The 24,608-nt window shown below is 35.0% G+C and overlaps 1 protein-coding gene across 5 annotated transcripts in view; it reads left to right on the top strand.

The window, feature by feature from the left end:
• Relch (RAB11 binding and LisH domain, coiled-coil and HEAT repeat containing) overlaps nt 1-5,707 on the top strand; it is a 97,436-nt gene extending 91,729 nt beyond the window's left edge. For all 5 annotated transcript variants that reach the window (XR_007348786.1, XM_015482326.2, XM_048806120.1 and 2 more), the window contains one exon: nt 3,986-5,707. Coding sequence is in view for 4 of the 5 variants with exons in the window: in XM_015482326.2 (XP_015337812.1) it covers nt 3,986-4,106 (121 nt within the window). In the remaining variant the exon portion in view is untranslated. The remainder of the gene's footprint in view (nt 1-3,985) is intronic.
• Nucleotides 5,708-24,608: the final 18,901 nt, after the last annotated feature.

Genomic DNA, 24,608 nt, shown 5'->3' with positions numbered 1-24,608 from the left:
ACTGATTCACTCTCTGGTGAACACCACATAGTTGTTTTTAAATATCATTATGAACTCATATATTTAAATATAGTTGTTATTCATTGCATCGAATTATTCTAATTGAATCAAAAATTATCCCATCTTTAGCCAATTTGAGCCCTTTCAAGTTGACATGTTAGTCCTGTTGACATGGCCCTTCTTCGCAATCTGGTATGACAATATCATAAACATACTTTGAGAGTAAGGGTCAGAGAGTAATACTGTTACAACTTTGTATATAAATTGTTCCAAGTAATTTTTAAAAGAAAGTTTTTTCATCATTAAGATTTATAAAACTGCCAGGCATTGTAGTACATTCCTATAATCCCAGCCGCTCAGGAGGTTGAAGCAGGAGGATCTGGAGTTCAAAGCCATTTTCAGCAAAAGCAAGGTGCTAAGCAACTCAGTGAAACCCTGTCTCTAAATAAAATACAAAATAGGACTAGGGGTGTGGCTCTGTGGTTGAGTACCCCTGAGTTCAATCCCCGGTATCCCCCCCCCCAAAAAAGCTTAATGACATGGAGTTGTTGTTGTTGTTGTTGTTGTACTCTAAAAGTGTGTTTTGAAATATTTTGTACTTGGTAAGAGAGTTTTCTATAAACACCAAATGAAGTAGGAAAAATATTATGTTAATCTTTAACTTAACTCATTTTGTAACAAAAACAAATGTGTGAAAACATTAACCATATTATCAGTCAGTAGATATACAAGAGAGAAACAATAGAATTTGGGCATGAGTCCTTCTATCAGGAAGCTCACAGTCCTATAGTTAATCAAGACATTTACATAATTTTAGCAGAACAGAGACTTAAAAATACCAAATAAATAATACAGGAAGTATACACTGAAGAAATGAGAGGAAATCTGATACAGTTTTTCATGTGCAAAAATTTCTTCATTTTGGGCAGTGTACTCAGGATAGGAGATAAATAAATAAAAATAAGTAGATAGCTTTGCCCTTCAGTAACTTATTTTAGAGCAAGCCTAGACAAGATATGGAAATGGCATTGTGGTCCCTATTGTAAGTAATATAATAAATCCATGATGAAATTATACTGGTTATGTAAGTAAGGAAATGGTCTTAACTACCAAGGACAGCCAAGAGAGGTTCAGTGGAAGGCTTTGGGAGCCTCAGCTCTACCATACCTGTGCTCCCTCAGATCTTCACACAGAGAAGTCCATCTGCTAGGAATATTCTTACTCTGTCTTAGCTACTTCCTATTGATCCTTCAGGCCAAAGCTTAGATGTCACCTCTTCAAGGAAGTCTTCCTTCACTATCTCCTCTTCTGAAGTCTATTATAGATTAAAAATTCAAGAGGAAAACCTTGAACGGTAAAGAGAACTGCTTCTAAGTTCTAAGTGAGAATTGGGGCAGATAAATGTCACGTTCCTCACAACTAAAACACTCAAGGTCACTCCAGGTGAACTGGGCTGCACGAAATAACCACACAAGAGACAGAGATTCCTTTTTCTTTGGGGTCCTGTGACAGCTCCTCTGACTTTAAGGGTCCGCAGAAAGAAAGAGTGCGTGCTAAACCCTTTTATTGAGGAGAAGCCATTCAAATGAGGCAAGGGGTCAAGTTTCAGGGGATTGAGTCTAGCTTCGAGATGTCTGCTGTCAGTAGGTTGACTGACATCCAGGAAGGCCACACCCAAAGGCAGAGCAAGAGAAGGGGACACACAAAGGGCGTGTGTCCATGTGTTCCATGGAACATTCTATCCCAAATAGGGCAAAGGGGTAATTTCACAAAGGAACTGGTGAGCGTAGCTCAGTCCATGGGGCGACACACCTACATCTGAAGACGCGTCCTCAAACTTCCAGGACCGGGGCAATGTCCAGGTCACTATGAGATGTAGTGACGGTCAAAGCCTCTCCGCTCAGGGAAGGAGAATGCGAATCATTCAGAGTGACTACCTCCCACAGATAAAGGTATTAATATATGCTCTGATATTTGCTGTGACCCAGTAGGATAGCATTAAATTAATTGATTGTGATAAACATTTTTCCCCAAGAAATAGAATCAAATAGAAAATAAAGAGTATGTCTATTTTACTTAGTAAGGATGAGTATTTCTTTATAGATACAGTAGGTATCTCTTACTGGGAATCATTTTCAGAAAGTTTAAAAGCCCTGATCTACAAGAAGGAAATATAGTGCATAATTATTTTAATATCCTTCTTGTATTCATTAAATATTTAGTAAAATTCACTGAACACTTACCCTGAGCTATTGAGCAAGCCATAGTGCCTTTCCTCAGAGTGTTTGCAAATGAAGTGGAAAAAAGAAGCAGTTAAAAGCGTAGATTAAAATAATGTTAAAAGACCAAAAAACAAAAATCAGCACTGTGTACAATGATAAAAGTTATAGAAGACCATGTTCTGGGAATGGTAGGTAAAGTATAAGTGGGTGAAGATGGGCAGGTACAGAACTTTGTATTGCTACACTAAGAGGTTGGGACTTCATAGATCAGGAGTTAGCAAGCTTCTATAGACAGCAAATACTATTTTAAGCTTTGAAGACCATACTGCCTCTGTCACAACAACTCACTAGACTATTGTTATAACAAGAAAGCAGCTATTGACAAAATGTATATAAATGGGCATGATCCAGTTCCAGTGAAACTTTACAGTAGTAGGCAGCAGGCTAGATTTGGCCCACTACCTGGAGTTTCCAGCTCTTAGGAACTCTGGGTCTCAAGCTTTAGGGTTTGTTAGAATTAACTAGAGATTGCTGGGTTCCATCTCCAGAGATTTTGATTCAGAAGATGTAGGGTGGATAGGGCTGGGGTTGTGGCTCAACAGTAAAGCACTCACCTAGCACGTTCGAGGCACTGGTTTCCATCCTCAGCACCACATATATAAATAAATAAAATAAAGGTATTGTGTCCAACTACAACTAAGATTATATTTATATATATATATATAGAAGATCTAGTGTGGAGTCTGAGAATTTGCATGGCTGACAAGTTCCCAGGTGATGTTGATGCTCCAAGTCCAGGAACCACACTTTGAGAAACACTGCTTTTTAGAAGTTGGATTCTGATTAAGAAAAGCAGGTGGAACAGATTGGAACACTATCATGGGATCCATGTTGAGATCAAGTGTGAGTGTGGATGCAAAGGTAATAGGAAGTGACACTTTTCAACCAGATAACACTCTAAGCGGTTTTAACATCCTTGATAACAATTGTCTTAATAACCCTACAAAGTGGATACTATTCCTATTTTCATTTTATAGATGACACAGAGGTAGGTAACTTCCTCAAAAGTCATCAGGCTTCTAAATGGAGGAGCCAGAATTCAAACCCAAGCATTGAGGTTCTTAAGACCATGATCTTAACTCACTGCCTGGGGCAGTGAGTTTGAGAAGATGGATTACAAATGTACCTCAAATGTGAACTCAGTTTAGCAACAGATTTAGATTGAAGGAGAACAGATATAAGAATTCCCAGATCTCTGATTTGAACATTTAAGTGGATAATACACAGTGCAACAAAACAGAACTATATGAAGAACAGTTCTGAAGAGGAATATTAAAATTTGAGGTAGAGCTAGGGAAACACCACAGGCAGTTATTTCATTGAGATTTAAGAACTATTAATATACAGGTGGTAGTTAAAGGCTTAGGTTCAGGGAAGTGATAGAAAGCTAATAGCCCTATGGGGAAGGTACTAGATTGTCTCCCTTTTACAGATTAAATAAAACTTTTTCAAAGTCATGCAGCTAGTAAATAGCCAAGATTTGGACTCATCCCAGACTTGCTCCTAACTATTATTCTTTAATATAAATGATGAACATGAAAGTGCCAACTTAGTACAATACACAAAAACTCCCTTTTTAAATAGTAGTTTCCCTTTTGTGACACCGATTTAGAATGTATTGATAATATGTTACTAAAGAAATGAAAAGTGGATAAATTTGTTTTTTTAATTGCTTTACATGAATTTTTAAATTTCTTTCTTAGCTCAATGTCAATTGCTGCAAGCTTAGTGAGTGAAGATACAAAGACGAAGTTTTTAAACAAAATGGGTCAGTTGACAACATCAGGTGCCATGCTGGCCAATGTGTTTCAGAGAAAGAAGTAGAAGGAAGAAGGAAACCCCCAATAAACACTAAGATGGACCTCAAGCAGACTGGCTCCTTGTACTTGAAGTACTTGCCTTTTTTTATTTCCTCAGTTTTGTGTTCTTGCGTTATATTTTTATCCTAACCTCCAAAAATATTTGCACTGCTTTTGATTATTGCTGTATATCTTCTGTTGATTTGGGAATTACAACTGTGGTAATAGAAAATTGATTGGTTGGTCTGTACCAAGTCCCTCTTCTATGTTCTTATCTTTAAGAATAATTTTATATATATATATATGTATGTATGTATGTATATATATAGTGAAGAGGTTTTTGTTTTGTTTTTGTTTTTTATTTTTGGATGGGATATTAGCAAATATCTGTATTATACTCTAAGCTATTACAATGGTACTTAAAATAATGTAAATTTGAAGTCATTGTTATAAAGTAATAAAAGTGGAGATTACTTAAGTATTTAAATTATGAAAGAATAATGAAGACTTTTTATTGTTTCTTAACTGACTAGAAAGAGCCACCAGCATTACTCTGTGCCTTTTGGACTTCAGTTTGTGTGTTCTGTAGGAATTATGTGCATTCCATTCACACAGTATTTCTTTAGGCTGCTGTGATGAATTTGAATTACAAATCCTACAGCAAATAGATAATGACGAAACTTTCAACATTTCAGAGCTCTCATGAATATTCCTTAAGTAACTATTTAAACCTCCCCAGCACTTCCATGCATGTAATGGACTCACCTGAGAAAAGACAGCACATAAGCATGTGGAGTAATGACCAAGGTAAACTTTGCAAAGAGTGTAGTAGACTTTAATGCTCAGAAAAAAATGTAACTGAGAAGAGCTAATACTTGTGAATTTTTTCCCAAATCAAAATACAAAAAAAAATATGGTTCGGAAATTTAATATCTTATTTATGTAAAACATTTTCTTGAAGATGTTTTCTGATTATTTTAATTCCATAGGTCACCTTTTCATTCTGTGTGTTACAGAGAAGTATTGAAAAGGACATTTGGGAAGTGCTTTTTTCCCTCTAAACTAAAAGTGACGTTGGCTAAATTATTATTGGTTAGTTACCACCTTAAAGTCTATTCTTAAAGTGACTATTCTTGTGTTTGGTGTATTTAAGTTAATATATAGTTCCACTGGGATTTGACTATTGTCTCTACAGTAATAGAACTTGAAGTAGAAAAGGATGCTGGACACAGAAAACGGGTGATTGGTTTGAGGGGTTAATGTGAGGCTTTTTTGAAAAATGAATATTTTGATAAAAGAAAATCATCATTTGAGCACGGTTGATACTCATAGGTGATTCTCATATTTGTTGTATAAACTGGTTTAATATTCTTGGAACATAGTTGGACTATATTCACTTCCTGGGAAAGCTAGCTTGCCATACATTCAAACTTACAAAATAAGTTGCAATAGGCAAAGCCATTTAAAAATTTCATTCTAAAATTATTTCTTTTACCTACAGTGAAATAATTGTTGACAAACTAGTTCTTCTGAAAACTGTTGGATTCTAGGCATTCCTGAGAAATTGAAAGTGGCTACCTTTCATGTCAAAAATGTTGATCTATTATAAATAAAATGTTTTGCATACTTGTTTTGTTTGGAGCTATATGTTTTGTTTTCATTTGGAAACTATGTCCAGTCAAAAAAAAGAGAGCATATATTCATAAAAATGTACTTATATTTTAGAAATTTAATCTATATAAGTACCAATATATTTCAGGGATGACTCAAAAGAAAAATATTTAAATTCTCCCTTGCTTTGAACTATAATAGAATACATCTATGTTACTAAACAAATAGATATACTGTTCCTCCATATCCATTGAAATTGATTCCAATCCTTTGCAGATACCAGAGTCCACAGATGTTTCAATCTTTATAAAATGGTATATTATTTGTATATGACCCAAGCATATTTTCCCATGTACTTTAAATTATCTTTAGATTACTGACAGTATCTAATACAATATAAGTGCTATGCAAATAATTGTTTTACTGTATTGTTTAAGAAATATTAACAAGAAAAGAAAGCCTGGAGATATTTGAAATAGAAGCAGTTTTTTCTTTCTGGAATATTTTTAATCCATGGTTATGAAATACGTGAATGGAGAGAGCTGGCTGTAATGCATTTCTGTTGTGATAATTTTTATTAATTAATGAATTCATGTACCTAAATGCTATTCAGCAAAAGCAGTCAAGCCATCCAATATATCTCAAGTGAGTCTTCCTTAATTTGCTTTCGTATATCTTAATATCATTAAGATTTCACATGTTTGGGGGGTGGTGGTTGTTGTTGTTTTGGTAAAATATGGATTTTTTACAGATAGATGCTAATTATTGATTCTAAGTATGTTCTTCTAAAGCAGGGAATAAAACACTGATACTATTTCTTTTTAGACAGAAATTTAGGGTTTAAGTATTCGACTTAATAAAAAGCTAATTCAAAATTATTTCTATATTTCTAAAACAATCCAAAGATTGTTTTTTTTTTTTCCAGAAATTTGAAAGTGCCATAGTTAATAATTTAGCTGAATTCTTTCAGGTACATACTTGAATGGTAGCCATATATATCTGCATACACAGGAGTTCTTGACATTCATTTCCATCAAGCACCCCTCTTGAAAGATTACTAAACATCAAATTGACTTCCAACCTGAATGAAATTGTGGTTTAAGTCAAGCCATATTCATTATAGATTATCACTGGACTATAGCTACTACTGTACTCTACTTTATACTTTTAATGGGATTCTCAAGTTATGGTGTCATCAAATTTCTCTTTCTTAAAAGAGTGATAAATTTCAAGGTGGTGAAACCAGTATTACTGAATAGTTTTCTCATTACTCCATTTTTCAAGACTACCAGTTTGGGTCATTATTTGAACTTTAAGGATATAACTTCCCCCAGATACCACCTTGTTGGTCTTTAAATTAGAATAGCTAACTATAGCTATATAACATTTTGTACCAGTTACCACTTTCTTAACTATCCTTGGTGTAAAGAACGTATCCTTAAAGAGCTTTGAATTAGCAGTTCTAATTTCTAAAATTCTCCAGCATGGCCAGGTAATAAAGTTCCAACTTTAATCTTGGATATTAACTTTTATAAGCCAACTGCATATAAAGTTAGCCTTTCATCTCAATACATGTGTTTGAAAGTTCTATGTACTTTACCTATTTTTGTCACTATTTCAGTACATTTTAAAATAATAAAGAAATATAATCAAAAATAATAAATATATCTGGTAAATTTCTGCATATTGACAAAATAATTAGATTGTAAACTTTTCATACTACATGAGGATGTGCATTTTGTCTATTGAATCAGCACTGTAATTACAATCTGAAGAGGGCCACATCTTATCATTCTTACTGCCCCTTCAGGACCAGTTATGGGAAGCTTTTGATTGCCTTCTTATGATTTACTTTGTTTACATGTTTAAGAAAAATCAACGTAAAAAATTCTATTCTCTGTAAGACCACAAAAGTTCATGTAAACTTAACACAATATAAAAATCTAATTTAGGGGCTGGGGCTGTGCCTCAATGGTAGAGTACTCGCTATGCACATGTGAGGCACTGAGTTCGATCCTCGGCACCACATAAAAATAAAAGGTATTGTGTCCATCTACAACTAAAAAAATACATAGTAAAAAAAATCTCATTTATTAAGTTTATTCCTTAAATAATTCCTTCAATTCAGTACTGTGAGAAATGTAAAGTATTTGCTCTTCTCCAACAAAGAACAAATCTGAAAAATTTTGTCCAAAGTATACTTTTATAGAAAGGGCTATATTACTAATTTAATTCCTTTTATCCCATTAAAGACTAATTCATTATATTCTCTTCAAGTAAATTACTGCATGAATAGATAAGAGACTTTAATGCAGTAAAATTTATGTTGTCTACAAACTGGCATATTGTGGTATAGGTATTAAATTATTTATCAGTAATGTTTTTTAGGGTGTCATTTGTTGATAGCATCTTTTTATAATTTTAACAAATTACTTTCTTACTAGAAAAGTAACCTTTTCTTGAACTCTTGCCATTTTCAATCTTAAATATTTTTAGGATATGCATTTTCAGTGAAGCAAAAAATGTTACAAATATTTTTATATATTGCTGAGTAATGTCAGTCTAGTAGTTTGTCACTGGCTAAGACTTATAGATGCTTTAACTTTATTTCTGGTTGTTTTTTGATAGCTTTTTAAATTATTAGTTTTCTCTATTCATAAGCCTTTCCATCATGTATTTAAAAAGAAGCCTTATAGTGATTACTTTCATAATGTAAATTGTTTTCTAATTTAATTTTATATGAATTTTATAAATATAGTTAATTTCTAACAGATTCCTATCCCCAAACAATATGAAAATGTTTTTTATTCATCATAGGACTTTTGTGAAAGTTATATAATAGTAAACCTTAATGTCTTTTACTACCACAAATGTGTTAGTTCAAGGTGAAATTAAAAATTTTAGTTTTCTGAATAACTAAAGAATGGATAAACCCCCCTTTCATATTTTTGTTAGATATAGTTTTCCAGTAAGTGAATGGGTACCCAGGACAAGTATAATTCAGCTGAAATTACAGTAGAAGGTAGAAGCCACTTTTGATTGCTACTTGTGTGTACTTTAGCGTCCCCAAGAATTTCAAACCTAGTGATAATCAGCAAGCCTATTTTACTTTTAATTTACCAAAAGCTGTGATTAAACTGAGTAGCCAACTTAGAATTTTCCATTACATGATTTATTTAGGTTTATGAAAAAATATTTTATCCATTGTAATTTTATTTATGTCTGTTAGTACACATCTTATAGAATTTACTGGTTTCTCATTTTTAAATCATTTTTTGATTTTTGAAATTTTTGAAAATTTCCCATCTCAAGTCTTCTGTCTTCATTTCTTGAGGATAATAATTATATTACAGTGGCATAGGGTTTTAGTAGTGTAACAGAGAGAACAAAATGGTCTCCAAATTTGATATATCACATTTACCTCCCAAGACCTGAAGATTTTCATGGCTTCAGCAAGAAAATTGGATTCTAACATTTTTCATTATGGATCAATGGTTAGCTGAAGAGATTCTTTCTTTTAGAAAACACTAGCAGTCAGTTATTTTCAAGAAATGTCTGTTCTTATTTTTCTTCCACTCATATGAAAGGTGTAGTTACAAGATTTTTAAAAAGGAGCCTAAAGATTCAAATCAAGTATCAAAGGGACCAAGTTCCCAGAAGAATCAAATGTGTACTAACACACGTGAATGAAATTACCACTTAGTTTCAATCTAAATAATGCCTCCAGGTTGGCCTTTTCTGACCATCCAAACTAAAGTAACTCCCTGTAATTCCTTTATAGCATGCGTGGTTTATCATAATTACTCATATCAGTCCTAATTTTCTTGTTTTTATAAGAAGCCTTTTTTTTTCTCTAGACCCATCTCCATGAGATAAAATGTCTGTCCTTTTAAAACTGTCCACTACTTGAAAAATGCCTGCTATATAATAGGTACTCAACAAACAGTAAAGAATTGGTGAGTCATTGAACTTGTTGGTAGTTCCACTCAAGTTTACCAATTAAATTAAAAGAGTGGTTAATAGGTATAATTAAAAGTTCCCCAGAGCAGTATGAGTTTGCTAAGACTACATGCCAAACTAATTCTTTTTTTCCATATTTTTTATTGGTGGATTATAGTTGTACATTATGATGTAATTTGTTGTTACATATTTGCACATGCCCAAAAAATAACAAAATAATTGGGTTATATTATTCCCTTGTTAGTTCCCTTTCCCTCTCCCTGGTCCCTTTCCTCTGCTCTACTGATCTCTCTTCAATTTTCATGAGATCCCACTCCCACCTTTCTTTTCCTTTTTCCTCTCTAGTTTCCAAATGTAAGAGAAACATGCAGCCCTTAACCTTCTGAGTTTAGCTTATTTCATTTAACATAGTGTTCCGTCCATATTCCTACAAATGATATAATTTTATTATTATTTATGGATGACTAAAACTCCATTATGTATATATACCACATTTTCGTTATTCTTTCATCCATTGATGGACACCTAGGCTGATTCCATAGTTTGGCCATTGTGTGCATGTATCACTGTAATATGATGACTTCAGTTCTTAAGGATAAATGCTTAGGAGTGGTATAGCTGTTCGTATGGTGGTTTCATCCCTAGTCTTTTGAGGAACCTCCTTACTGATTTCATAGTGGTTGTACTAATTTATAGTCACCAACAGTGTAAAAGTCTTCCTTTTTCTCCACTCGTCTCCTGCATTTGTTATTGTTTGTATTCATGATGGCTGCCATTCTGACTGGAAATGAGATGAAATCTCTGTAGTTTTGACTTGCATTTCTCTAAATTGCTAACGATGGTGATCATTTTTTCATGTATTTGTTAACCATTTCTATTTCTTCATTTACCTATTTATTAATTGGGTTATTTGGGGGGTTTTGTTTTGTTTTTTAATTTTTATTCTAATTTGTTATATATGTCAGCAAAATGCATTACAATTTATTACACAGATTGAGCACAATTTTTCATATCTCTAGTTGTGTATACAAAGTATATTCACACCATTCGTGTCTTCATACATGTACTTAGGGCAATGATGTCCATCTCATTCCACCATCTTTTTACCCCTTGCCCTCACCCTTCTTCTCCCTCCCTGTTGCCCATCTAGAGTTCGTCTAATCTTCCCATGCTCCCTGTCCCAACCCCACTATGAATCAGCCTCATTATATCAGAGAAAACATTCAGCATTTGGTTTTTGGGGATTGGCTAACTTTGTTCTCCAACTCTACCCATTTACCTGCAAATGCCATGATTTTATTCTCTTTTATTGCTGAGCAATATTCCATTGTGTTATGTATTATCACATTTTCTTTATCCATTCATCTACTAACGGGCATCAAGGTTGGTTCCACAGTTTAGCTATTGTGAATTGTGCTGCTATAAACATTGATGTGGCTGTGTCCCTCTAGTATGCTGTTTTTAAGTCCTTTGGGTATAGATCAAGGAGTGGGATAGCTGGGTCAAAAGGTGTTTCCATTCCCAGCTTTCCAAGGAATCTCCATACTACTTTCCATATTGGCTGCACCATTTTGCAGTCCCACCAGCAATGTATGAGTGTGACTTTTTCCCCACATCCTCACCAACACTTTTTGTTGCATGTATTTTTAATAGCTGTCGTTCTGGCTAGAGAGAGATGAAATTTTAGAGTAGTTTTGATTTGCATTTCTCTAATTGCTAGAGATGATGAACATTTTTTCATATATTTGTTGATTGATTGTATATTATCTTCTGAGAATTGTCTGTTCAGGTCCTTGGCCCATTTATTGATTGGGTTTTTTTGTTTGTTTGTTTGTTTGTTTGTTTGTTTGTTTTGGTATTTATCTCTTTGAGTTCTTGATATACCCTAGAGATAAGTGCTCTATCTGATGTGTGAGGGGTAAAGATTTGCTCCCAGGATGTAAGCTCTCTGTTCACCTCACAGATTGTTTCTTTTGCTGAGAAGAAACTTTTTAGTTTGAATCCTCCCATTTATTGACTCTTGATTTTAATTCTTGCGCTATAGGAGTCTTACTAAGAAAGTAGGGGCCTAGTATGATATTTGGGCCTATTTTTTTCTTCTAATAGGTGAAGGGTCTCTGGTTTAATTCCTAGGTCCTGGATCTACTTGAGTTTTGTGCATGGTGAGAGATAGGGATTTAATTTCATTTTGTTGCATATGGATTTCCAGTTTTCCCAGCACCATTTGTTGAAGGGGCTATCTTTTCTCCAATGTACATTTTTGGAGCCTTTGTCTAATATAAGACAATTACTTATATTACATAACTGTAATTATGTAGGTTAGTCTCTGTGTCCTCTATTCTGTATCATTGGTGTGCCAGTCTATCTTGGTGCCAATACCGTGCTGTTTTTGTTATTATTGCTCTGTAGTATAGTTTAAGGACTGGTATAGTGATGCCAACCACTTCACTCTTCTTGCTAAGGATTGCTTTAGCTACTCTGGGTCTCTTATTTTTCCAGATGAATTTCATGACTGCTTTTTCTATTTCTATGAGGAATGTCATTGGGATTTTGATTGGAATTGCATTAAATCTATATAATACTTTTGGTAGTATGGTCATTTTGACAATATTAATTCTGCTTATCCAAGAGTAAGGGAGATCTTTCCATCTTTTAAAGTCTTTCTTTAGTATTCAGTAGTTTTTGTTGTAGAGGTCTTTTACCTGTTTTGTTACATTGATTCCCACATATTTTACTTTTTTTTTTTTTTTTTTTTTTAGGCTACTGTAAATAGGATAGATTTCCTCATTTCCCTTTCAGAGGATTTGTCACTGATATACAGAAGTGCCTTTGATTTATGGGTGTTGGTTTTGTATCCTGCTACTTTGCTGAATTAATTTACTAGTTCTAGAAGTTTTCTGGTGGAATTTTTTGGATCTTCTATCTAAGTAAAGAATTATATTGTCGGCAAGTAGTGCTAATTTGAGTTCTTCTTTTCCTATCTGTATCCCTTTAATTTCTCTTGTCTGTCTGATTGCTCTGGACAGTGTTTGAAGAACTATGTTAAATAGAAGTGGTGAAAGAGGACATCCCTATCCTGTTCCAGTTTTTCGAGGGAATGCTTTCAATTTTTCTCCATTTAGAATGATGTTGGTTGGGGTTTAGCATAGCTTTTACAATATGAAATATGTTCTTGTTATTCCTAGTTTTTCTAGTGTTTGAACATGAAGGGATGCTGTATTTTGTCAAATGCTTTTCCTGTGTATATTGAAATGATCATATGATGCTTATCTTTAAGTCGATTGATGTGATGAATTACATTTATTGATTTCCATATGTTGAACCAACCTTGCATCCCTGGGATGAACCCCACTTGATCACGGTACATGATCTTTTTGATATATTTTTGTATTCAATTTGCCAGAATTTTATTGAGAATTTTTGCATCTATGTTCATTAGAGGTATTGGTCTGAAGTTTTCTTTCTTTGATGTGTCTTTGCCTGGCTTTAGAATTAAGGTGATATTGGCCTATTTCCTGAAATAAATTGAAGAGTATTGGTATTAGTTCTTCTTTAAGGTCGTATAGAACTCGGCTGTGTATCCATCCAGGCCTGGGCTTTTCTTGGTTGATAGACTTCTGATGGCGTCTTCTATTTCGTCGCTTGAAATTGATCTGTTTAACTTGTGTATATCATCCTTATTCAGTTTGGGCAAATCATATAATAGAATTTGCCAATACCTTCAATATTTTCTATTTTATTGGAGTACAAATTCTCAAAAGAGTTTCTAATTATTTTCTGTATTTCTGTAGTATCCATCATGATATTTCCTTTTTCATCACAAATGATCGCGGTACATGATCTTTTTGATATGTTTTTGTATTCCATTTGCCAGAATCGAATTTGAGTTTGAGTGATTTGAGTAATTTGAGCTTTCTCTCTCCTTCTCTGTTAGCATGGCTAAGGGTTTATCAATTTTATTTATTTTTTCAAAAGAACCAACTCCTTGTTTTGTCATTTTTTTCAGTTGTTTCTTTTGTTTCAATTTCATTGATTTCAGCTCTGATTTTAATTATTTCCTGTCTTCTGCTACTTTTGGTGTAGGTTTGTTCTTCTTTTTCTAAGGCTCCGAGATGTAATGTTAAGTAATTTATTTGTTGACTTTTTCTTCTTTTAAGGAATGAACTCCATGCAATGAACTTTCCTCTTCATAGTATCCCAGAGATTTCAATACATTGTATGTGTGTTCTCATTCACCTCTAAAAATTTTTTAATCTCTTCCTTAATGTCTTCTGCAACCCATTGTTCATTCAGTAGCATATTGTTTAGTCTCCAGGTGTTGGAGTGACTTTTATGTCTTATTTTATCATTGATTTCTAATTTCATTTCTTTATGATATGATAGAATGCTGGTAGTATCTCTACTTTTTTATATTTGTGGCATAATATATGGTCTATTTTGGAGAAGGATCCATGTGCTGCTGAGAAGAAAGTGCATTCTCTCGTTGAAGGATGAAGTATTCTATATATGTCAGTTAAGTCTAAGTTATTGATTATATTATTGAGTTCTATAGTTTCAGCTTTTGTTTGAACGATCTATCCCATGGTGAAAGAGGTGTGTTAAAGTCACCCAGAATTATTGTGTTGCATTCTGACTCTTGGACTTGAGAAGAGTTTGTTTGATGCATGTAGATGCTCCATTGTTTGGGGCATATAAATTTTTAATTGTTATGTCTTATTGATGAAAGTTTCCCTTGAACAGTATATAGTGTCCTTCTTTATCCCTTTTGATTAACTTTGAATTGAAGTATACTTTATTTGATATGAGGATGGAAACCCCTACTTACTTCCGCAGTCCATGTGAGTGGTATGATTTTTCCCAATCCTTCATCTTCAGTCTGTGGATGTCTTTTCCTATAAGTCTCTTGGAGGCCGCATATTGTTGGGCGTTTTCTTTTTTTTTAATTCAATCTGCCAGTCTGTCTTTTGATTGGCAAGTTGAGACATGACTTGTATTCCCAGCCATTTTTGTTTATTTTTGGTATTTAACTTGGTTTCTCCTTTGATTAGTTTTTCCTTTAGTGTAATACCTCCCTTTTGCTGATTTTCATTGTCATTTTTCATTTCTTCTTCATGGAATATTTTGCCAAGGATATTCTGTAGTGCAGGTTTTCTAGTTGTAAATTCTTTTAATTTTTGTTTATCATGGAAGATTTTTATTTCATCATCAGATCTAAAGTTTAATTTTGCTGGATATAAGATTCTTGGTTGGCATCCATTTTCTTTCAGAGCTTGATACATGTTGTTCCAGGATCTTCTAGCTTTCAGGGTCTGGATTGAAAAATCTGTATGTAATCTAATTGGTCTCCCCCTATATGTAATCTGATTCCTTTCTCTCATGGCCTTTAATATTTTCTCCTTATTCTGTATGTTAGGCATTTTCATTATAATGTGCGTTGGTGTGGATCTGTTGTGATTTTGTACGTGTGGCATCCTGTTAGCCTCTTGAACTTGATTTTCCAATTCATTCTTCACGTTTGGAAAATTTTCTGATATTATTTCATTGAATGGATTGCTCATTCCTTTGATTTGAAACTCTGTGCCTTCCTCTATCCCAATAACTCCTAAATTTGGTCTTTTTATGCTATCCTCTTGAATGTTCTGCTCATGGTTTCTTATCATTTTCACTGTGTGATCTACATTCTTTTCAAGATTATATATTTTGTCTTCATTGTCTGAGGTCCTGTCTTCCAAGTGGTCTAATCTGTTGGTGATGCTTTCAATTGAACTTTTAATTTGATTTTTATTGTTTTTTTCATTTCAAGGATTTCTGTTTAATTTTTTTTAACCTCTATCTCCCTGTTGAAGCATCTTTTGCTTCCTGTATTTGTTTATGTAACTCTTTGTCAAAATAATCTTTTGCTGCCTATATTTTCTCTCTTATATCATCCTTTAATTCATAGAACATTTTAATTATGTACATCCTGAACTCCTTCTCTGTCATTTCTTCTGCTGTGCTGGCCATGATTCTAACAATGTGGTATTTGTTTGGTGTCACTTTCTTCCCTTGTCTTTTTATATTGCTTGTGTGTCTTCCCTTCTAACACTGTGGATCCTAGGGATTACCGTTTTTACCCTATAGGCTTAGAGTGACCCTGTAAGGTTCTAATACTTCTCCTTTGAAGTCAAGGACAGTGTTATCAGATCCCAATATAAACAGTATACACTCCCAAAACAAATGTTTGCTAATAACGCATTTACAGTTTGGTCACAATGTACAGAAATGGTGAATTCAATTATTATCTACAGTATACTCAGTAGGTTTGTAAAAGGGTTTACAGTTTCTGATGGTGGACAAAGAACTGGGGGTGAAAAGTAGGATGATATGCTGAGGAAGTAGGAGGTGAGGTTATAGAGTTATTATATCTTAGGGAATGTGAAAGAGAAATCTAAAGAGGAAGATTAGTAGCCGAAGAAGGAGAGGAAGTCATTTTGGGTAGGCAATTAAGTGGGAACACAGTAGAGTACATAAAAAAAAAAACATATATATAAAGAAAAAAATGTTAAAATATTAGAAATTGTGGGGGGGAAAAAGAATATACAACACAACTGTAATATACTATTCTGATGTCCCAGTCCTCAAAATCCTAATTTATGCAAAGTACTTGGTTTCACATATGTTGGGGATGTAAGGGCAGGAGAATAGAGAGGGAGAGGAGAAAAAAAAGAAATCTTGAAGGAAGAAACAGGGACTGTTTTGGTTAGAAATCAGTATCTTTTCTGCTTCCCTTCTCATCCAATAGGTGGGGTCGTCTACTGTTAGCTGGTATCTCCACCGTCAGGATGGTGAAGGTAACCAGGGTGTCACTGTGCCTGGTTAGTGGCTGCTGGGGAGAGGGGAGAGTTAGAAACTGGGTACCTGGCCAACCGGAGTTCCAAACTGGGAGTTGCCCCGCTGAAGATGGTGATGAAGGTGACCCAAGACGGAAGCACCTGCTTTCAGTGGTGGGGTGTCGGGTTGGGTAGGGGGAGCCGGGCAATGGTGTTAGACAATGAGCTCAATAACAAGCTCTGTGGCATGCATTGTGTGGCTGTTGCTGACTTCAGAACCTGTGTGAGGTTCCCGGGTGCAGACAGGCTACTGCGCGTAGGTGCCTATCTCTGCTGCTGCAGAGTCCTAAGATGGTGGCGACCAGGGGAGCCCCAGGTTGGTAGATGGGGGTCCACAAGGAATAGTGGCCAGAGTTCCTACGTGTGGGAAGCTGCTGGGTGTCCTGTGTGGGAGTGGCATCTATTTTCTGCTTGGGTGGGTGGCTGAGAGTTCTCTGCAGCTGCTGATGGTCCTACTGAGGTACCTTGTACCTGGTAGTCCTGTGTGGGTGAGTAGTTGGAGACCTACTCTGAGGCTGAGGCCTGGAGCCCTGCATGGGCACAGTGGCCGTGGCTCACAGAGAAGCAGTATTCTCACTATTTGAGTCCCATGTAATTGAGCGGCACAGAATACTGCCTCCCTCTGGCCCTCCATCTTGGATCTCCTCGGGTTATTTGTTGTTTAGGTGTTATGTTTTTTGAGTTCTTTATATACTCAAGATATTAATTCTTAAATGGGTGCTAATCAAACAAAAACACGCAGTGTGTCATTGAAACTTGGATTTGCACCTCATGTTTAATGTGACTATTTATTTCCACACATCCCTTTAACTGTTTTTCTTCCCTGTCCTTTCTCTAGCTATTATTTTGGATAATGTTAAGTGTCACCTTTCCATACTTTTGCCAATTCCATCATGAATTCATTAGAACAGTGATTACTTTGTAGAGCTTATATGCGGTACAGCGGTGCATTTTGATTCAGAGGGCTTGTTTCTTGATGTAAAGAGTTTTTAAATAGTGCTGTGTATAGTGTACATTGTTTTGCACATAGTTTGTTGCCCTGAATGGGTTCATTTTTTATCAAGTCCTTTTTTCTTTCTTGTATTTACAATCCAGAGCACAAGTTTCTCCTCTTTTAAATACAATGTAATTTGCTGTATTTTACAACACTAAATCTGCTTTAAACTTCGGGTGCATTGGACTGATTGCACTGGCGGGAGTTAGAGATGGTTCCAGCCACCTTTGTGGTCTGGTAGAGCAGCTCCCTCAGCTTCTGTGTTTAAGCTGCAGCGTAGTCAACGGGTGCCATTTGTTGTGGTATTTAACATTCTTATGTTAGGATGATGATTGTACCAAATGCTGAGTTGTTTTATTTCTAGATGTAATTAGTTCACTTTATGTAATTTTCTTCCTTCTCTTGAACTGACTTTAAAAACAAAGTTTTATCATTTTCATTGTATTTGTATTTATTACAGAGTGTTTTAGCTTTGATATTCTTTGTATTTTCACTCAGTTACATGAGCTTTATCAATAACATCTACATAAATGGTTTTTAAAAATTAACTATGTATGTGCCTATGCCGAAGTTGAGCAATAAAATGAATGCTGTTTGCACTATCACAGCATCAAAGTTTTTAAAGAAAAAAAAAAGATATTAATTCTTTGTCCGAAAAGTGGCTAAAAAAGATTTTCTCCCATTCTGTACATCTCTCTTTACATTCCTGTTTCCTTTGCTGTGCAGAAGCTTTTTACTTTGATGTCATCCCATTTATAAACTCAGCATTATTTTCTAAGCTTTAGAGGGTCTATTGAGAAAATTCATAGCCTGTGCCTGTATGTTGGAGTGTTGACTCTACCTTGTCTTCTAGAAGAAGTTGCATAGTTTCTGGTCTAATTCTACTAACATAATTTTTATTGACATAAGAGCTATTATGTCAATCAGGAGAATGTTTTAGTATTGTGCATGTTGAACTCAGCAAAATATTTGACTGTTTCTCGTAGCATCCTTATTTACATTCAAGATAGGAAATATGGGCTTAGTAAAAGTGAGAATAAGGAGCTGTGCCATGTTTGTATGACCAGGAAAGTCATAGAGTTTATATTCTTATCTGGCTCTCAACAACAGCCCTTATCAATATACACCTCATCAAGTTGACCAAGTGGTTTGTAAATGTGGAGATGTCATCCTTTTTGAAGATCATTCATCATTGTGAGCCTATCTTACACTCAGCACACAGAAATAGGGAATAAGACTGACACAGAACCCACCTTCACAGAGCTTACAGCCAGACTAGTAAAAATAGCTAGTGAAAGAAGGGCTAAGTATTTACTCTGGTTACAGTGATTCTTGTTTACTTTGGCTTCTCTAAAATGACATTGTATGTTTGATGAAGAAGAATAGGTTTTAACCTGTGGAAACAGGAAATTAAAAAAAAAAAAAAAGTCTGTGCATAGGCTTTGTATGCTATGGCTAGATATTAGAAAGGGAGCCTTTGAACAGCTCATCGCCTACTTTTCTGGCAAGAATAAGTGCATAAATAATGAGTGATGATAAAAGTGAGGAAGTAAAGAACAAGCTTGGAAAGTTAGTTTATAATTTTGTTTCAGATGTGTTAAATTCAAGATGACCCACAGTTGCCTATGGAAATGTCTTGCAAGAAATTATCTAGCCAAACCTTGAGGTCAAGCTTGAAGATAAAAGTCATTGATATTGATATTTGAATAACAACATGGGATGAGATGAAATGGCCTGGGGAATTAGTAACAGTGAAAAAGAGGCTCTAAATCCACCCTGGGATGCTCATACTTGGAAATTTCCACAGAACAAAAGGGGTTACTAGAGTCAGAAGGAGTGGACAATGAGGCAGGAGGGAAACAAGGAGACTATGGAATCAAGGAAGCAAAAAGAAGAGTGTTCCAAGGCGGGCTGACTAACTAAATCATTTGCTACCATCAGTCAAAATGAGGATGGATCTGCATCCCATTGGAGGATTAGTCAGTGATGACTACAGTAGAGTTTCAGTGGACTGGTGGATGGAAAAGCATGATTGGGTTGAATTAATGAGGAATGGCTTAGCTTGTCTTTCAAGAAATTTAATTATGAAGGAAAGCAGATAGACCATTATTTCAGATATACCATTACTTATGGTAGCTAGAAGGGACATGGAGTCAAGGAAGGGTTTTACTTAGTTTTGTGATGAGAGAAATTAAACCATGATCATACACTGTTGAGAATTTGGCAGTAAAGTGACAGATAGTGAGAATATAGCAGCAGCAATAACTGAAATGGAATCCTTGAGAAGGCAAGAAGGGGTGAGACTCAGAACCCAAGTGAAAGTACTAGCAGCCATTGTAATAGGAGAGAAGGAAGAGGGTAGACATGCTTGCAGGTAATTGGTGTAATTAACGGTGGGAAGATTAGGGGGTTTCCACTTAATTTCACCCATTTTTTCAGTGAAGTATGAAGCAAAGATATTAGCTTGGCTAGCATGTAGGCAGTATTGGAGGCTTGAGGAAAAAGAAGTTAAAAATGGTAACTTCAAGAATGGCAGAGTGAATTGTGGGGGGGATTGTAGGACTGCCAAAGAGAGCCCACTTGAAATTTTTAACTATGAATTTGAAGAGTGGTCAGTTAGCACAATTATTTGCTTTTCGTTTCTCCAGTCAAGATCAACTGTTCTGGGCTGGGATTGTGGCTCAGTGGTAGAGCGCTTGCCTCGCACATATGAGGCACTGGGTTCAATCCTCCGCACCACGTAAAAATAAATAAATAAAATAAAGAATAAAGATATTGTGTCCAACTACAACTAAAAAAAAATTTAAAAAGATCAACTGTTCTGGAGCAAATATGCTCTCAAAGGAATGATCATAGTGATGGCCCACACAATCTAAACAAGGTAAAAGGAAAATAAGATATTGGGGTGAATTTGGAGGAAGAAAAAATTTGAGGACTGGGTCTCAATAAAGCAAAAAAAAAAAAATGTGTTATAATGAGAATTTCCAAGTGTACTGAAAGGATACTTCCTTGGATGTAGAAACCAGAAACAATACAGTATCTATTCTGCCTTCAAGCTCTTAGACAGGGTTTATGAGAAGGAAAATTAAAATCCTCCACTGAAAACATCACAGGGGCAATGTCCTGGGGGCTCCAGGATTCAGTTAGCATGAGATGCAGCAGATCCTGTAAAGAGGCTGTGGGTAAAAGTGAGATCTCCAAACACCCCTGTGGGTTCCCACTGCCAGTGTCTAGGGAAGAGGGAGAGATTAAATTACTTTTAGGAATGTTCAGAGTGGCTCAGGAATAAGAACTCAGGTTAAAAAAAAAAAAAAAAGCTATTGACTTCACTCACTGGTAACCAGGTTTGTGTCAAGATTATACTTGATAATCTGAGAAACTGGATGGCTCCTTTAAACTAGAAGTGTAGGTGTGTTGGGCCTCCCTGGAGTCCCAAGATCCTGTTTCCTTTCTATGTTTTTCCTGTGTAAATGTCTTGGTTGTTTTCCTTTGGAAGTTTAGGATCTTTAATCTTTGTGTTCTGAAATATCAAAATAATGTAGTACTAATAAGGCTATTTTTAACTCAGTCTGAAACTTGTCTTTATTCCTGTAAGCTTTGTGCCCAGTTAATAAGGTGTTTGATAAGAAATTGTGTATTTATGCACACACACATACATCACACACACACACACACACACACGAATGCATATATTAGGGAGAAACTAGCTGTTCCACAGTGTCACTTTTTATCTTTAATATTTTCTACTTTTATTTTCTGAAACAGTTTCTGAACTTTATCTTCCCACTCTTACGTTTTTACAGGGGGGAGTCTTTTGGCATATTTATATTTATTCCAAGAGTTCATTTGTGTTCTCTGATCCTTTTTGTTAGGATTGCATTCTTGTGTCAGTGATGCAAAACTTCTTTAATCTTGGGAATACTAATTAAATTATTTCAAATTTTCTACTTTATTACATTATTCATTTGCTTCAGGCTTCAGTGTGATTTTTCTGTTTGTTCATATTTTCTGTCTTATATTGAATAGTCCCTCAAACATCTAGTCACCTTTAGTTATTTGTTCATATTTAAGAGTCAAATAAGAAGCAAACTGGGACCTTTGTGTATTCGATGTCAGGAGAAAACTGCAGGTCTAAAAACAGAGACCCCCAACTGCTTTAGCTTTTTAGACAACACTGGAAGATTCAGTATCTCTCTCTCGAACAAAAGAAATCATTTGTTTTCTGCCCACTATAATGTCTCCTTCCAGGTCATGTAGATTGACCACCTATTTTTAACAACTCAGCGTCTCTAAGCTCAGGACTCCTCTAAGGCAATTTCAGTTGTACAATTTCAGGTGTCGTGTGCCTCTATTTGCATCACCCTCTGCAGACTAGAGTTCAGGGAACTGAAGAAAATGTCAATAGTCTGGTTATTGCTATTGAAATGAATATCAGACTATCCTTTTTCTTCATCCTTAGAAGCCTTGAGTTTTCTGCTAGCACTCATGAATCAGGCCAACTTTCCAGCTTGCAAGCAGGGTGAAACTTGTGGTCCTGATAGCCTTCATTGATACTGAAACCCAACAAAATTTTTTCCCATGAGTCTTCATGAAATGGAGTAACCGTACTCGTCTCAGTCTACCTGTGAATCATTTCAGTCCCTATTAACATGATCTTCTCTTGATCCTACTCACTGTCTGCCAGAAACAATGCATATCTTCTTTCAGGGAAGAAAACATCATTCCAGGCTCAATTCAGGTTTTTGTACTGAACATCTTTAGTCAGTGAAAAATTGCCAATTATGCCACAAGATAAAACCAATTAACTGAAAACTATTAGGGGAGGGAAAACATAGAAACCAACTTACACAGGAGCCAGATGCTCGAATTATATACAAACTTTAATATGATTATGTGTTCAGGGAAATAAAGTGAAAATTTCAACAAAAAGCTGAAAACTAAAAATGAATCAATGGAAATTCTTTAAATGAAAAACCCAGTAACTGAAAAATCAGAACTAAATGAGAGGTTTACAGCAGATTGGATATAACTGAAGAGAGAGTTGATGAACTGGCACGATAGATCCAAGGAAAATACCAAGAATTAAGACAGTCTCAAATTCTATATTCAGAAAATAATACCTTTTAAAATGAAGGAAATTAAGATAATTTTAGACCAAAAAAAAAATCCCCCAAACAAAACAGCATGTATCACTAGCTAAATGAAAGACCACACTAAATGAAGAAACAAAAGAAGTTATTTAAGGAAAAGGATCCTAGATAGTCATCTAGGTAAAGGAATAAGGAGCAATGGAAGGGTTAATTACATGGGATCTAGAATATACATACTGACCCAAAATAGCACACAAGGTGGGGATGGATGTGACTGAATTAAAGTAGCCTAAAGTTCTTGGTTGTCCTAAGAAGTAATAAAAATAATACTTTGTGTAAGGCCTTAATAAGTTAAGGATGTATGTTAGAGTAGGTAACCAGTAGAAGAATGAGAATCTTCTAGAGGGGGAAAATACAATTTTTAAAAAACTCAATATTTTTGCACTTAATTAGCTTCAGAATATATTGAAACAAAAATTGACAACTGAAAGGAAGAATCATCGTGCATTTTTGAGTCTTAATTTTAACCCACTCAGAAATCGAAAAACAGCAGGTTAAAAATCAGTAATGATATAAAGTATTTGAACAACAGTTTTAAATTTGACATGATTTTCTTATAAAGAATTATGTAGGGGCTGAGGCTGTAGCTGGGTGGCAGAGCACTTGCCTAGCATGTATGAGGCACTGGGTTCAAGCCTTAGCACCAAATAAAAATAAACAAAGGCATTCTGTTTATCTACCACTACAAAAAAAAAAATTTTTTTTAAAGAATTGTGTACCCAACAACTGCAAAATACATACTATTTTCAAATGAATATGGACTATTTACTAAAACTAACTATATGCTGGGCCACCAAATAAATTTCAGTGGGTTTCAAAGTATTGATATCCTACTAAATATGTTCTCTGACCACAGGGGAATTAAGTTAAATCAATAACAAATATTAGAAATGTAAACAATGTATTTCTTTTTTAATTCTGTTTAGATATACATGGCAGTAGAGTATATTTTGACATATAATTATGCATGAAATATAACTTAGGATCCCATTCTTGTGGTTATACATGATGTAGAATTTCACTGGTGTGTATTCATATATGAACATATGAAAGTCATGTCCGATTTATTCTACTTTCTTATTCCCATCCCCCTCTTCCCTTCATTCCCCTTTGTCTCATCCAATGAGCTTCTGTTCTCCACCCAGCTTCTTATTTGTGTGTGTGTGTTAGCATCCACATATCAGAACATTCAGCCTTTGTTTCACTGTATATCAGTGACAAAGCCTCTGAGAAGGAAATGAGGAAAACTACCCCATTCACAATAACCTCAAAAAAAAAAAAAGATACTTGGGAATCAACTTAACGAAAGAAGTGAAATATCTACACAATGAAAACTACAGAACCCTAAAGAGAGAAATCAAAGAAGACCTTAAAAGGTGGAAAGATCTACCTTGCTCTTAGATAGACAGAATTAATATTATTAAAATGACCATACTACCAAAAACACTATACAGATTTATTGCAATTTTGATCAAATTTCCAATGGCATTTCTCCTAGAAATAGAAAAAGCAATCATGAAATTCATCTGGAAAAATAAGAGACCCAGAATAGCTAAAGCAATCCTTAGCAGGAAAAGTGAAGCAGGTAGCATCGCTATACCAGACCTTAAACTATACTTATAGAGCAATAGTAACAAAAACAGCATGGTATTGGCACCAAAACAGAATGGTAGACCAATGGTACAGAATAGAGGACACAGAGACTAACCCACAAAATTACAATTATATTAGAGATGCCAAAAACATGCACTGGAGAAAAGATAGCCTCTTCAACAAATGGTGCTGGGAAAACTGGAAATCCATATGCAACAAAATGAAATTAAACCCCTATCTCTCACCATGCACAAAACTTATCCCAAAATGGATCAAGGAACTAGGAATTAAACCAGAAACTCTGCATCTAATAGAAGACAAAGTAGGCCCAAATCTTCATCATGTGGGAT

This window comes from Marmota marmota, unplaced genomic scaffold (assembly GCF_001458135.2).
Source record: "Marmota marmota marmota unplaced genomic scaffold, marMar, whole genome shotgun sequence".
NCBI lineage: Eukaryota > Metazoa > Chordata > Mammalia > Rodentia > Sciuridae > Marmota > Marmota marmota.
This window is presented reverse-complemented; position numbering and strand designations above follow the sequence as displayed.